Here is a 13,605-nt window from a genome sequence, read left to right on the forward strand (position 1 = left end):
AGATGCGTAGCAGTGAAGACGTGTTTTTGTTCGTCCTCTCGTGTACTTTTATATTTTTCTTTTTTGTATATATTTTATTTTCACTCTTTTCCATTTTAATTCGATACCTTCCGATAACCTGCCTCACCCAATGTGATACGGAATCGCTATTATTTTTTATTTTAGAACACATTCAAGAACCACCAGAAGCTAATTAGCTATAAGCTATTTAGTCATTGTTAGCCACTGCTAGCGGCTTTTACCTTCTGCACAGATACCAGCCCTGTTTATTAGCCTGGATAATACTCACCAATCTACCAGTATTGGACTATCTCTCCACTACAACTCCGGATTCCTGCCGTAATCCCTGGACCACCACTTCTGATCTTCACAGCTAGCTAGTGGCTAACGCCCCTGCCACGAAGGTAGCTCCAGTTAGCCGTGAGCCAGGCGCATCTCCCGGCTAGCAAACTAAATTCTACAATACCTCTTTCGCCATCTGGCTTAGATCCTCTGTCGACCCGGCGCCCCGCCGCACCACCACGACTGGTCTGCCGACGAATACTCCATCCGCTGTGCCTTCAACCGGGCTCCGTCGAAGCAGACGCTCCTACTAGCCCCGGGCTACTAACTTTAAACGCTGTGTCGCCCGCGTGCTAGCGTAGTGGCAACTACTCCGCGGCTTCCCTGTTCCATCTACTGCTGCCCCCTGGACACTATGATCACTTGGCTACATAGCTGATGCCTGCTGGACTGTCCATTAATTCACGGTACTCCATTCTGTTTATTTTTTTTATCTGTCGGCCCCAGCCGCGAACTCAGGCTCTGGGTGTAGTTATTCCGACCCTCTCTGCCTAGTCATCGCCATTTTACCTGCTGTTGTTGTGTTAGCTGTTAGCTGATTAGCTGTTGCTGTCTCACCTGTTGTCTTAGCTAGCTCTCCCAATCAATACCTGCGATTACTTATTGCCTCGCTGTATGTCTCTCTCAAATGTCAATATGCCTTGTATACTGTTGTTCAGGTTAGTTATCATTGTTTTAGTTTATAATGGAGCCCCTAGTTCCACTCTTCATACCTCTGACACCTCCTTTGTCCCACCTCCCACACATGCGGTGACCTCACCCATTATAACCAGCATGTCCAGAGATACAATCTCTCTTATCATCACCCGGTGCCTGGGCTTACCTCCGCTGTACCCGCACCCCACCATACCCTGTCTGTACATTATGCCCTGAATCTATTCTACCACGCCCTGAAATCTGCTCCTTTTATCTTTGTCCCCAACGCTCTAGGCGACCAGTTTTGATAGCCTTTAGCCGCACCCTCATCCTACTCCTCCTCTGTTCCTCGGGTGATGTGGAGGTAAACCCAGGCCCTGCATGTCCCCAGGCACCCTCATTTGTTGACTTCTGTGATCGAAAAAGCCTTGGTTTCATGCATGTCAACATCAGAAGCCTCCTCCCTAAGTTTGTTTTACTCACTGCTTTAGCACACTCTGCCAACCCTGATGTCCTTGCCGTGTCTGAATCCTGGCTTAGGAAGGCCACCAAATTTCTGAGATTTCCATACCCAACTATAACATTTTCCGTCAAGATAGAACTGCCAAAGGGGGAGGACTTGCAATCTACTGCAGAGATAGCCTGCAAAGTAATGTCATACTTTCCAGGTCCATACCCAAACAGTTCGAACTTCTAATTTTAAAAATGAATCTCTCCAGAAATAAGTCTCTCACTGTTGCCACCTGCTACCGACCCCCCTCAGCTCCCAGCTGTGCCCTGGACACCATTTGTTAATTGATCGCCCCCCATCTAGCTTCAGAGTTTGTTCTGTTAGGTGACCTAAACTGGATATGCTTAACACCCCGGCAGTCCTACAATCCAAGCTAGATGCCCTCAATCTCACACAAATCATCAAGGAACCCACCAGGTACAACCCTAAATCCGTAAACATGGGCACCCTCATAGACATTATCCTGACAACTTGCCCTCCAAATACACCTCTGCTGTCTTCAATCAGGATCTCAGCGATCACTGCCTCATTGCCTGTATCCGCTACGGGTCCGCGGTCAAACGACCACCCCTCATCACTGTCAAACGCTCCCTAAAACACTTCTGCGAGCAGGCCTTTCTAATTGACCTGGCTTGGGTATCCTGGAAGGATATGACCTTATCCCGTCAGTTGAGGATGCCTGGTCATTCTTTAAAAGTAACTTCCTCACCATCTTAGATAAGCATGCCCCGTTCAAAAAATGCAGAACTAAGAACAGATATAGCCCTTGTTCACTCCAGACCTGACTGCTCTCGACCAGCACAAAAACATCCTGTGGCGGACTGCAATAGCATTGAATAGTCCCGCCGATATGCAACTGTTCAGGGAAGTCAGGAACCAATACTCGCAGTCAGTCAGGAAAGCAAAGGCTAGCTTTTTCAAGCAGAATTTGCATCCTGTAGCTCTAACTCCAAAAAAGTCTTGGACACTGTAAAGTCCATGGAAACAAGAGCACCTCCTCCCAGCTGCCCACTGCACTGAGGCTAGGTAACACGGTCACCACCGATAAATCCATATAATCGAAAAACTTCAACAAGCATTTCTCAACGGCTGGCCATGCCTTCCACCTGGCTACTCCAACCTCGGCCAACAGCTCCGCCCCCCCCGCAGCTACTCGCCCAAGCGCCCAGCTTCTTCCTTTACCCAAATCCAGATAGCAGATGTTCTGAAGAGCTGCAAAACCTGGACCCATACAGATCAGCTGGGCTTGACAATCTAGACCCTCTATTTCTGAAACTATCGCCGCCATTGTCGCAACCCCTATTACCAGCCTGTTCAACCTCTCTTTCATATCGTCTGAGATCCCCAAGGATTGGAAAGCTGCCGCGGTCATCCCCCTATTTAAATGGGGAGACACCCTGGACCCAAACTGTTACAGACCTATATCCATCCTGCCCTGCCTATCTAAGTATTCGAAAGCCAAGTTAATAACAGATCACTGACCATCTCGAATCCCACCGTACCTTCTCCGCTGTGCAATCGGTTTCCGAGCCGGTCACGGGTGCACCTCAGCCACGCTCAAGGTACTAAATTATATCATAACCGCCATCGATAAAAGACAGTACTGTGCAGCCGTCTTCATCGACCTGGCCAAGGCTTTCGACTGTCAATCACCATATTCTTATCGGCAGACTCAGCCTCGGTTTTTTCGATGATAACTTTAACCCATTGTATAACATATTCTCCAAAATGTATAAATTCCAGGCATACTTTATCAAAAGCCTTTTCAAAGTCCGCTATGATCACCAAGCCTGGTTTCCCAGATTTTTCATAGTGTTCTAATTGTTTCCAATACTTATTTTATATTATCATTATTTTATTTTTTCTAAGTTATGACTTAACCACATTTCCATCCACAGTTTTTAGGTGAGTAAATGAAGTACCAAAAAGGAGAATAGGATCTCACAGCTTCTCCATCTGCTGTGGCTAGTTGGGTAGACACATGACCAAAGTCTTCAAAGGACAAGTTAACCTCCTTCAKCTCCTGATTACCATAATAATAGGATGGAGTTGTTTCTTTATGCCTGGRATCAGGCTGTCAGCATTATTAGCTCAATGCCTCCTCCTCCTAGAGGGGAAGACGGACGGACGCCACTGTGATTACATGCACTTGAAACAGTAGTGGACCATAATCATCAGCCTCTGTCCTCTTAGTGAACTAGCTGCCCACTGATAAATACATGCAAAGGGAATCTTTCTGAAAAACTGCCATATAGTAGTAGGACAAGGCCATTACTGTTGGCACTTAACCTCAGTGACAGCACTCAGTGACAGCACTCAGAGTTCCACTCAAACTGATGCAACTGGCTTGTTTTGGTAACAGACATTAACCTCCCCTGCACACACTAGCTCATGCCTGTCACTCCTGCCTCTGATCACAATCATGACAGAAAAAATGGAAAGGCCCATTCTTAATTTAATGGCAATCATAGAGTGGACTTAATGTGTGTGTATGAGAGAGTGTATGTGCGSGTTCAGAAATGAACCAACCCTGGAGTAAATCAGAGGGTTTAATCACTGTGACAGTATTATCCCGTCTGTCCAAGCTGAGTCACTGAGAAATTACTGTTTTACTCTTTCATGTTTATTTGCTCTGTGTTAATGTTTAAGTGTGTGTCTTTGCACCCCTGCTGCTTCATGTTGCTAACGGCTGGATGGTGGGGTTAAATAGACTTTGATCAGAGCCACAGTGGAGCTCCACGTGGAGACAGACGGCGCTTTGACTCACAAAACTACAGCGAGATGCCCTTTCTTCCCGCTCTATCATCTCTTTCATGTGCCAATAAGCCAACATGATATCACATGCCATTTGTAAAGGTAAGACAATGAAACTTGCAGCATTCATAGACTAAAAGCACTCTTCGCAGAACTCTGTATTGTAGAATTTCCAGGGAAATATGTGTCTCGCAAGGAATTCCACCACRGACCCATTGGATAAAATTCCATACAGTCCAACATAGTTCCTGTAACAACMGATTGTCCATTGTGAAAGCATATGTGCAGACATGCAAGTTTGCTAATTAGACACAGTTTTGTTACCTTTACCATAAGATAAAGACCCACATACACAGAAAGACTGGGTGCACACATCCATATCTGTATACTACTGTATATTCTGTGAACTTGATCCAGGATTTGATAGCACTGCTAGCTGATAATCATAACAGTTATCACAATTTCATTCATCCTCTGAGATTCAAGTTTTGTAATTGTCCTCGCTATTAGATCATCAAGGACAATAAAACAAATATAGGAATGAATTGGAAAGACATGTTAATTGTGATTCACAGATACAATAAGCTTGACCATAATAAGGCTCCAGCATCTCTAATCATCCTTTATGGTCCATGACTAAAGCCAGGGCTCTGATTCAACCAGGTTAAGATGCAGCTTTCAGGGCGTCACTGACACTGCCTAATAGACACCCATCTGAGGTAACGTTTCAACCCTTGCAAATATCCAATTAAAATAGTTAAATTATTTTTTAATTTGGACCCCAGATCAGCGCTCGCTTAAACTAATCTTGGCACTGAGAACTTCTCATGTGTGACATCACATCTGTCACAAGAGACTAGTAAAAACAGCAAACTMGATTTTAAAATGTAAACTCATAACGTATAGGGACAAACTTTTCTGCTCTGTTTCACACAAATGTTTAACTGCTTCCACGGACCACATCAGGGTGGTCATTGTGTGGGTGTCCAGACTGAGGAAGAGAGATTGGCTTGGACTGAGAGCAGGAGTGAAACCGCCAGCCTGTAATGTACTCATCATGACAAAATGTGACCGACAGAAAAACAAATGTAAAGAAGAAACAAAGGATGTCTCCATGCAACTGATGTACTCTCACAGCAAAAAAGAAACATTTAAGACTATGGAAAAGGACAAATTCACACATCATGGTTGTCACATCTACTCCCGCTCTTTCCCTCTGGCGTTCGGCGTAGCCGGAATACTAACCCRGGTCCTGGGATCCATCACTACGCACACCTGGCATCAATCATTACGCACACCTGCACGTCATCATCAGACACACCTGGACTCCATTACCTSACTTATTACCACCTCTATAACTGGCACTCCCTTAGATTCTTTCCCCAGTCAGTATTGTTCCTGTGTTTATGCGTAGGCGCTAGTGTTATGTTGTCTCGTTCCAAGTTTGTTGTTTTATTAAATGTTTCACCTGCTTCTCGACTCTTAGCATCTCCGTTACAATGGTGGTGTTATCAATAAATATCATGGAATCTGTTCAATTTCTGAATTGACTGGCATCGATGTGGAATTGACTCAAATTCCAAGAGACAATGGTCTGATTATGAGGAAAAGTTGTTTTGAATTGCATTGAACATACTTGGTAATTTGTTACACCTTTGCTGGCTATCATCACATTAGAAAGGATGTTCTGTTCAAAGAGACCATTACAAAGTACACAGATGCTACACCTCCCTTTTTAAAACCTCCCTCAATAAAATGTAGTCTGACCACACATACCCACGTCAATGTCCCACAGAACCTGGATAGGGAAGATGGGGAAGGTGATCCCTATGGCCCTACAGTCCCTGACAAACTTGAGGAAGGGGTCGATACGGAAAAAGAGCTGGMTGATGATGAAGTCGGCCCCGGCGTCTACTTTCTCCTTCAGATGTCTCAGGTCCTCGTCGTAGCTCTCCGTGGCCAGTGGGGTAGCCTGCCACAATGAAAGGGTTTTAATGCTCAATTCGTGTGTGTTTGAGTTTATATAGATCACATTTGTGACCTGTTTCAAGAAACTAGGCGTATGTCACACGTCACTACTTCACAGGAGAGGCATTTTAATGTTTTTTATTCAGAAAATGCCTTCTTGAACATGTGAACTTTCATGTGCCTTAATAACAAACGTGTATGCCATTTGTAAATATGAATACAATTGTTAAATTACGAGCCTAGTTGGTTTAGCCACGGAAAAAGGCAGGGACCTTCCAGCTAGCCATTATTGGTTGAAATAATGGATGGGCTGGACATGCCGAGAGATGAGTTCGGATTGGCCTGCCATGTAGCGCGCTTCTTTCTATAACACGAGCTGCTCAGTATTTGTAGATAATCCTTGTTACCGCAGCTTTTTTGAAAGATATAAAGTTTGCCATGGAAAACTGCAAAAGTGTTGCTTCAGCTCTCAACAACATCACTGCGCAGAATTTAGCAGGCGCTATCGACAAAGAGCCGTGGGAAAATGTATGATAGACCACTTTCTGCACACGGTCAGTGTGAACTGGAGCAACTTGACACAACAACGGGCCAGGTAGCCTAATGTAGCGGCAGGTAGCCTAGTGGTTAGAGCGTTGGGCCAGTAACCAAAAGGTTTCTGGATTGAATCCTCAAGCTGACAAGGTAAAAATCTGTCGTTCTGCCCCTGAACAAGGCAGTTGTTCCCCGGTAGGCCGTCATTGTAAATAAGAGTTTGTTCTTAACCGACTTGCTTAGAAAGTAAAGTAAATATTTTTCAAACCTAAAAACCGGCTGTAGCTATCTACAAACCAAAACGGAAAAACACGCTGCCGTGAAGCGTTCAGCCATGTATACGGGTAACAGGCTAGATACATTTTCAGATATTATACATGTCTAATTTTGTCAGAAAGTCATTTCATTGCAAGTTAAAGCATACTGTTCGCTAGCTAGCGAGCGTTAGCCAGGTGTGTCTGGGGGTGATTATGGCCATCTTTTATATTTCATGAACATGTGTACAGTATCAGTCAATAGTTTGGACACACCTACTCATTCCAGGGTTTTTCTTTATTTTTATTATTTTTTACATTGTAGAATAATAGTGAAGACCTCAACTATGAAATAACACATATGGAATCATATGGGGCGGTAGGCTCACGTCACTAGGCAGCTCACGGATGCGTTTCCCTTTTGTAATACATTATRATTTTCAAGGCCTGCCACATCCGACGAGCATCAGAGCCGGCGTACTAGAATTTGATCTTAGTCCTGTATTGACGCTTTGCCTGTTTGATTGGTCGTCGGAGGTCATAGCGTTATTTTTCATAAGCGTCCGAATTAGTGTCCSGCTCCTTGAAAGCAGCAGCTCTAGCCTTTAGCTCAGTTGCCTGTAATCCATGGCTTCTYGTGTGGATATGTACGTACGGTCACTGTGGGGACGACATCATCGATGCACTTATTAATGAAGCCGGTGACTGATGTGGTAAACTCCTCTATGTTTTCGGATGAATCCCGGAACCTTTTCCAGTCTGCTAGCGTAATAGTCCAGTAGCTTAGCATCTGCTTCATRGGACCACTTCCGTATTGAGCGTGTCACTGGTACTTCCTGCTAGAGTTTTTGCTTGTAAGCAGGAATCAGGAGGATAGAGTTATGGTCAAATTTGCCAAAGGGAGGGCAAGGGAGAGCCTTGTATGTGTTTCTGTGCGTGAAGATCTAGCATGGTGTCGTCTATAGCTGCACAGGTGACATGTTGGTAAAAACATAGAATATTACAGTTCTTCAGGTCCCGTTGATAAAATAGTCTCGAACAGAGGTCATCCAGTTTGTTCTCTAGTGACTGTATGATAGAACGGAGGGTAGAGGCAGTTTATTTGCTTGCCAACATAGTCCAGTCAGGACACCGTCTCCTCTGCCTCTCTTGCGCCGTCGCTTCCTCTTTCAAGTCCTGGGATTAGGGCCTGGTCCGTAGTAAACACMTTGAAGTAGAAATTGTCATCCAAATCGYGGTTAGTGATCTCTTTTCTGATGTCCAGAAGCTGTTTTTGGTTGGCAGAGATATTATGTACAAAAACAGTTAAGATCAGCGTAAAAAAATACAGAAAATAGCAGAATTGGTCAGGAGTCTGTAAAACGGCTGCTATCCACTGCAGCGCCATCTCACCCTGTAACAATCAAGCTAATTAGTCTTTGGTTTATTTAGTAGAATGACAATTACCTACAGCGCGGTTCCCCAACTGGCGGTCCGCGGKCCGAATTTGGCCTGCGTGTGGCCCCCCAAGTTTTCAGAGCCTTTTTTTTTTTTCAACCACCGGGAAATCAGCGATTTTTATTTAAGAAATCTGTATTCCCACACATAATTTGAGAGAAGTGATCGTATACAAATGTGAGCAAGGTTCGAAATGATTATGTTTTAGTTAAACATCTGTTAGGGCTTCTTGCAGTCAATTTGCAAGTAAATTATGTGCGACCTCCCGAACCATTCTGCTCAAGAAGAAATCGCCCGGCGATCTAATTTGATGAGTCCCTGAACCTAATAGTATACTGATAATATCATACTGTACTGATATTGTAACTGTGAAAGCAATGTTTTTGTCCAGCCTGGCTGTAGCTCTCCATCATTTGTGGCCTGCTGGAGTTCATTTTGCCAGGACTCTTGGCAGTTGCTCCGCTCCTTGTACAAAGGCGGAGGTAGCGTCCGTAGCTACTGGTGTTGTTGCCTCTCCTACGGCTCCTCCACTCTCCTGATGTACGGCTGTCCCTGGTAGCAAGCGCCTCACTCTGGACACTACGCTGACAGACACAGCAAAATCCTTCTTGCCAAACAGCTCGCATTGATGTGCCATCACTGGATGCAGCTGCACACCGAGCGCACTCTGTATGGGTTGTGAGACTCCGTCTCATGCTACCACTAGAAGTGAAAAGCACCGCCAGATTCAAAAGTGACCAAAACATCAGCCAGGAAGCACAGAATCTGAGAGAGATGGGTCTGTGGTCACCAACCTGCAGAAAACCACTCCGTTATTGGGGGTGGTCTTGCCTAATTGCCCTATGAATTTCCACCTTTGTTTATTGCAGTTTGCACAACAGCATTACGTGAAATTTATGTCTATAGTGAGTGTTTGCTCTCTAAGTGGAACAGTTTGATTTCACAGAAGTGTGGATTGCTTGGAGTTACATTGTGTTGTTATAAGTGTTCCCTTTTATTTTTTTGAGCAGTGTATATATCCAATAACGTTCCAACCGGAGCATTTCTCATGTCTGTATAAGTAATGGGAACACAAGGCCTATCATGACCTAGGCGGCTGCTGTGACCGGAACTGCATTACTGTCAGACCACTGACTCAAATAGCTGCCATCCGGCCCCACATCACACTAGAGGCTTCATTCCACGTTCTACAGACTGTTGACATTTAGTGGAAGGCGTAGGAAGTGCAAACAGATCCATATATTACAGGGAATTGAATAGGCGATGACTTTAACATCAACCCTTCTCAGAATTATCACTTCCTGTTTGGAAGTTTGCCTGCCAAATTAGTTCTGTTATACTCACAGACATAGTTCAAACAGTTTTAGAAACTTCAGAGTGTTTTCTATCCAATAGTAATCATAATATGCATATATTAGCATCTGGGACAGAGTAGGGGGCAGTTCACTATGGGCACGCGATTCATCCAAAGTGAAAATGCTGCCCGCTATCCCAAACAGGTTTTAAACCCACTGCACCTAATTCAACTGTGCAGGCTTTGATCATGTGTTACCCTGATGACAAAGAGAGATTCACACACTGGTTTTGTCCCAAATGGCTTCCTATCACTATAGTGCACTATATAAGGGATAGGGTACCATTTCAGATGGAGCCTCTGCCTCTGCCTGAATAGTATAACATGTCTTTACCTCTCTCTCTCTCTCTCTCTCTCGGCAGGGGCTGTGGTTGTTGCCTTTGTGGTGTGCTATCTACCGTATTATGTACGGCGCCTCATGTACTGTTACGCAGAGTTCACAGAGTGAGTAACATGCAGACATTTCAATGGGTACACATACCAGTAAATTAGTGAACATCCATCAATAAGTGTTTTATATACTTTATTTCATACATAGTACACACACATTGGTTGACTGGTCAGAGAGTCATCCATCAGAGCAGGGTGACAGAGGGGAGCTCAGCCACCCATTCAGAGTAGATAGATCTCCCTGATTAAATTAGCATCATTTGTCAGAGAGAGTGCAAGCTTTATTTAGCTAAGTCTTTCTCTCGCCAATGTCCAAACGATCGCCTGACTACTCTCAATATATGTTTTTTTAATTGAACCAAATGCACACCATTGAGTAAGTGATTACAGAAGGGAGTTTAAAGCTAATGAAGCACGTCCCAGAAACGATTTTTTAAAAAGCTTCACAGATGGAGAAGGTGGTMGTATATATARWSWGTGTACAAAACATTAGGCACACCTTCCTAWTATTGAGTTGCACCCCCTTTTGCCCACAGAACAGCCTCAATTSGTCYGGCATGGACTCTACAAGGTGTTGAAAACGTTCCACAGGGATGCTGGCCTATGTTGACTCCAATGCTTCCSACAGTTGTATCAAGTTGGCTGGATGTCCTTTGGTAGTGGACKATTCTTGGTACACACGGGAAACTGTTGAGCGTGAAAAACCCAGCAGCATTGCAGTTCTTGACACACACAAACCGGTGCGCCTGGCACCTACTACCATGCCCAGTTCAAAGGCACTTCAATATTTTGTCTTGCCCGCTCACCCTCTGAATGGCACACATAAACAATCCATGTCTCAATTGTCTCAAGGCTTAAAAATCCTTCTTTAACCTGTCTTCTCTCCTTCATCTACACTGATTGGAGTGGATTTGACAGGTGACATCAATAAGGGATTATAGCTTTCACCTGGTCAGTTTGTCATGGAAWGAGCAGGTGTTRCTTATGTTTTGTACAAGCCTTCTGTAAACAAGGTTTCCCATCTGACATTCTTCAATGGTTTACTTCACCCCTCTATCATCTGAGACCTAATGCTCAATTTAAACACATTTGTCTTAGAGAGGACAGTAGAAGTACATTTGGTTAACAATTGTGGTTTATAAAGAGGAAAACTATGGGCAAACAATTATTTAAATTTACAATGACACATTAATTGGCATACATGTTGGTGATATGAAGCTTTTCAGTATTGCATCAGTCAATGAAAACCACTGATTGTTCCTCCCTGTGCTCCCCTCCCTCCACCTCCCCGACAGGGAAGGGTATGATTACTACCACTACTTCTTCATGGTGACCAACGTCCTCTTCTATGTGAGCTCAGCCATCAACCCAGTCCTCTACAACCTGGTCTCAGCCAACTACCGGGAGATCTTCTTCAACACGCTCCGCTGCCTCTGCCTACCATGTCGTCGCAAGAAACAGAGACGTCCTCTGACCAGACACTCCATCAGCATCTGCAGTAACCACACCTTCTCCTCCAACATCATCAAGGAGACCGTCTACTGACGACGACAGAACAACACCCCTGATAACATTCCATTTCAGAACTGCAATGTATGTATTCTAGTACTCGGCAGGACTAAATATGGGCTTGATGGGGACTCTGGCACTTTGAATCACTGACACGTTGTGCTACATAGGCTACACACACAGAACATATCCAAAATGTGATATTGGTATGATCACTAATAAAAGAAAGAAAGATTAAGTGTTGGATGTAATAGTCTTTAACGCTGTAAATATTGTAACATCTATGTACATTCAGATTTTTATAGAACTATCAATGCTACTCGGATTTAACCACTTACAGTAGTTTATAAAATTATATGATGACGATCAGAACATTCTGCACTTATCAGCATACGTATGGATCTTTGAAATAGGAGGCAAAAAACTCTACGCTGTGACAGTTACCAGGAAGTGACTTCCCCTCAGTTTTTGAACATTGTAYGCTTTTTAATTGGTCTTCAATGGGAAAAAACTAAAAGCAATGGTGTTTCAAGGGCAAAAACTTCATAAAAGGCATCTGGCAGAAGTAAATTCATCCACATACACAAATATATGTGTATATATATATCTCTAATGCGTTTTCATGAATTTTATGAAATAATCGTAAAGCCAGTGCATAAGATTAGGGGACATGACGCGGCAGTAAAGTGGAAGGGGCGGTGACTTTCACAGGGTGTTATCCAACTCTTTTTTGGGATACAGAGAATGGTGATCAAATTAACCACCATTTTGTTATCTGCTGAGGAACTAATGCCTGGAAAGAGTATTGATAAAAAACAAAATGTCTGGTAATTAAAACAATTAAATGGTCTGCTTGGACTGTGAATGTTAATGAAATGCTGAGAGAAGATGTAATATTATGAAGGGGAGCAACAGATGGCAGTTACAGTTAATGGATGATCTGCTGTGGGGTTGAGCCCTATAGGCTTTTCTAGTATGCCAACTCCTGACCAATTACAGCAAACACAGCTACAGTTGAAGTCAGAAGTTTACATACACCTTAGCCAAATACATTTCAACTCAGTTTTTCACAATTCCTGACATTTCATCCTAGTTAAAATTACCTTTCTTAGGTCAGTTAGGATCACCACTTTATTTTAAGAATGTTAAATGTCAGAAAAATAGTGGAGTGATTTATTTCATATTTTATTTCTTTCATCACATTCCCAGTGGGTCAGAAGTTTACATACACTCAATTAGTATTTGGTAGCATTGCCTTTCAATTGTTTAACTTGGGTCAAATGTTTCGGATAGCCTTCCACAAGCTTCCCTCAATAAGTTGGGAACTGGAGYAAGCCTGGCACCATCCCTACAGTGAATCACAGTGGTGGCAGCATCATGYTGTGGGGATGTTTTTCAGCAGCATGGACTGGGAGACTAGCCAGGATCAAGGGAAAGATGAATAGAGCCAAGTACAGAGAGATTCTTGATGAAAACCTGRTCCAGAGCACTCAGGACCTCAGACTGGGGCGAAGGTTCACCTTCCAACAGTACAACGACCCTAAGCACACAACCAAGACAATGCAGGAGTGGCTTCCGGACAAGTCTCTGAATGTCCTTGAGTGGCCCAGCCAGAGCCCGGACTTGAACCCGATTGAACATCTTTGGAGAGACCTGAAAATAGCTGTGCAGAGACGATCTCATTCAACCTGACAGAGCTCAAGAGGATCTGGTGAAAAGAATGGGAGAAACTCCCCAAATACAGGTGTGTCAAGCTTGTCATACCCAAGAAGACTCYAGGCTGTAATCGGTGCCAAAGGTGCTTCAACAAAGTACAGAGTAAAGGGTCTGAATACTTATGTAAATGTTATATTTCAGTTGTTGTTTTTTGTATACATTTGCAAAAATTTCTAACAACCCGTTTTTTATTTGTCATT

The 13,605-nt window shown here is 43.7% G+C and overlaps 1 protein-coding gene across 1 annotated transcript in view; it reads left to right on the forward strand.

Moving 5' to 3' along the window:
• Positions 1–12,305, forward strand: part of ntsr1 (neurotensin receptor 1 (high affinity)) — a 62,408-nt gene extending 50,103 nt beyond the window's left edge. The window contains exons 3-4 of the mRNA XM_023991028.2: positions 10,153–10,234; positions 11,476–12,305. Of these exons, the coding sequence (XP_023846796.1) occupies positions 10,153–10,234; positions 11,476–11,725 (332 nt within the window). The 3' untranslated portion in view covers positions 11,726–12,305. The remainder of the gene's footprint in view (positions 1–10,152; positions 10,235–11,475) is intronic.
• The last annotated feature ends 1,300 nt before the right edge of the window (positions 12,306–13,605 follow it).

This window comes from Salvelinus sp. IW2-2015, linkage group LG7 (assembly GCF_002910315.2).
Source record: "Salvelinus sp. IW2-2015 linkage group LG7, ASM291031v2, whole genome shotgun sequence".
Classification (NCBI taxonomy): Eukaryota; Metazoa; Chordata; class Actinopteri; order Salmoniformes; family Salmonidae; genus Salvelinus; species Salvelinus sp. IW2-2015.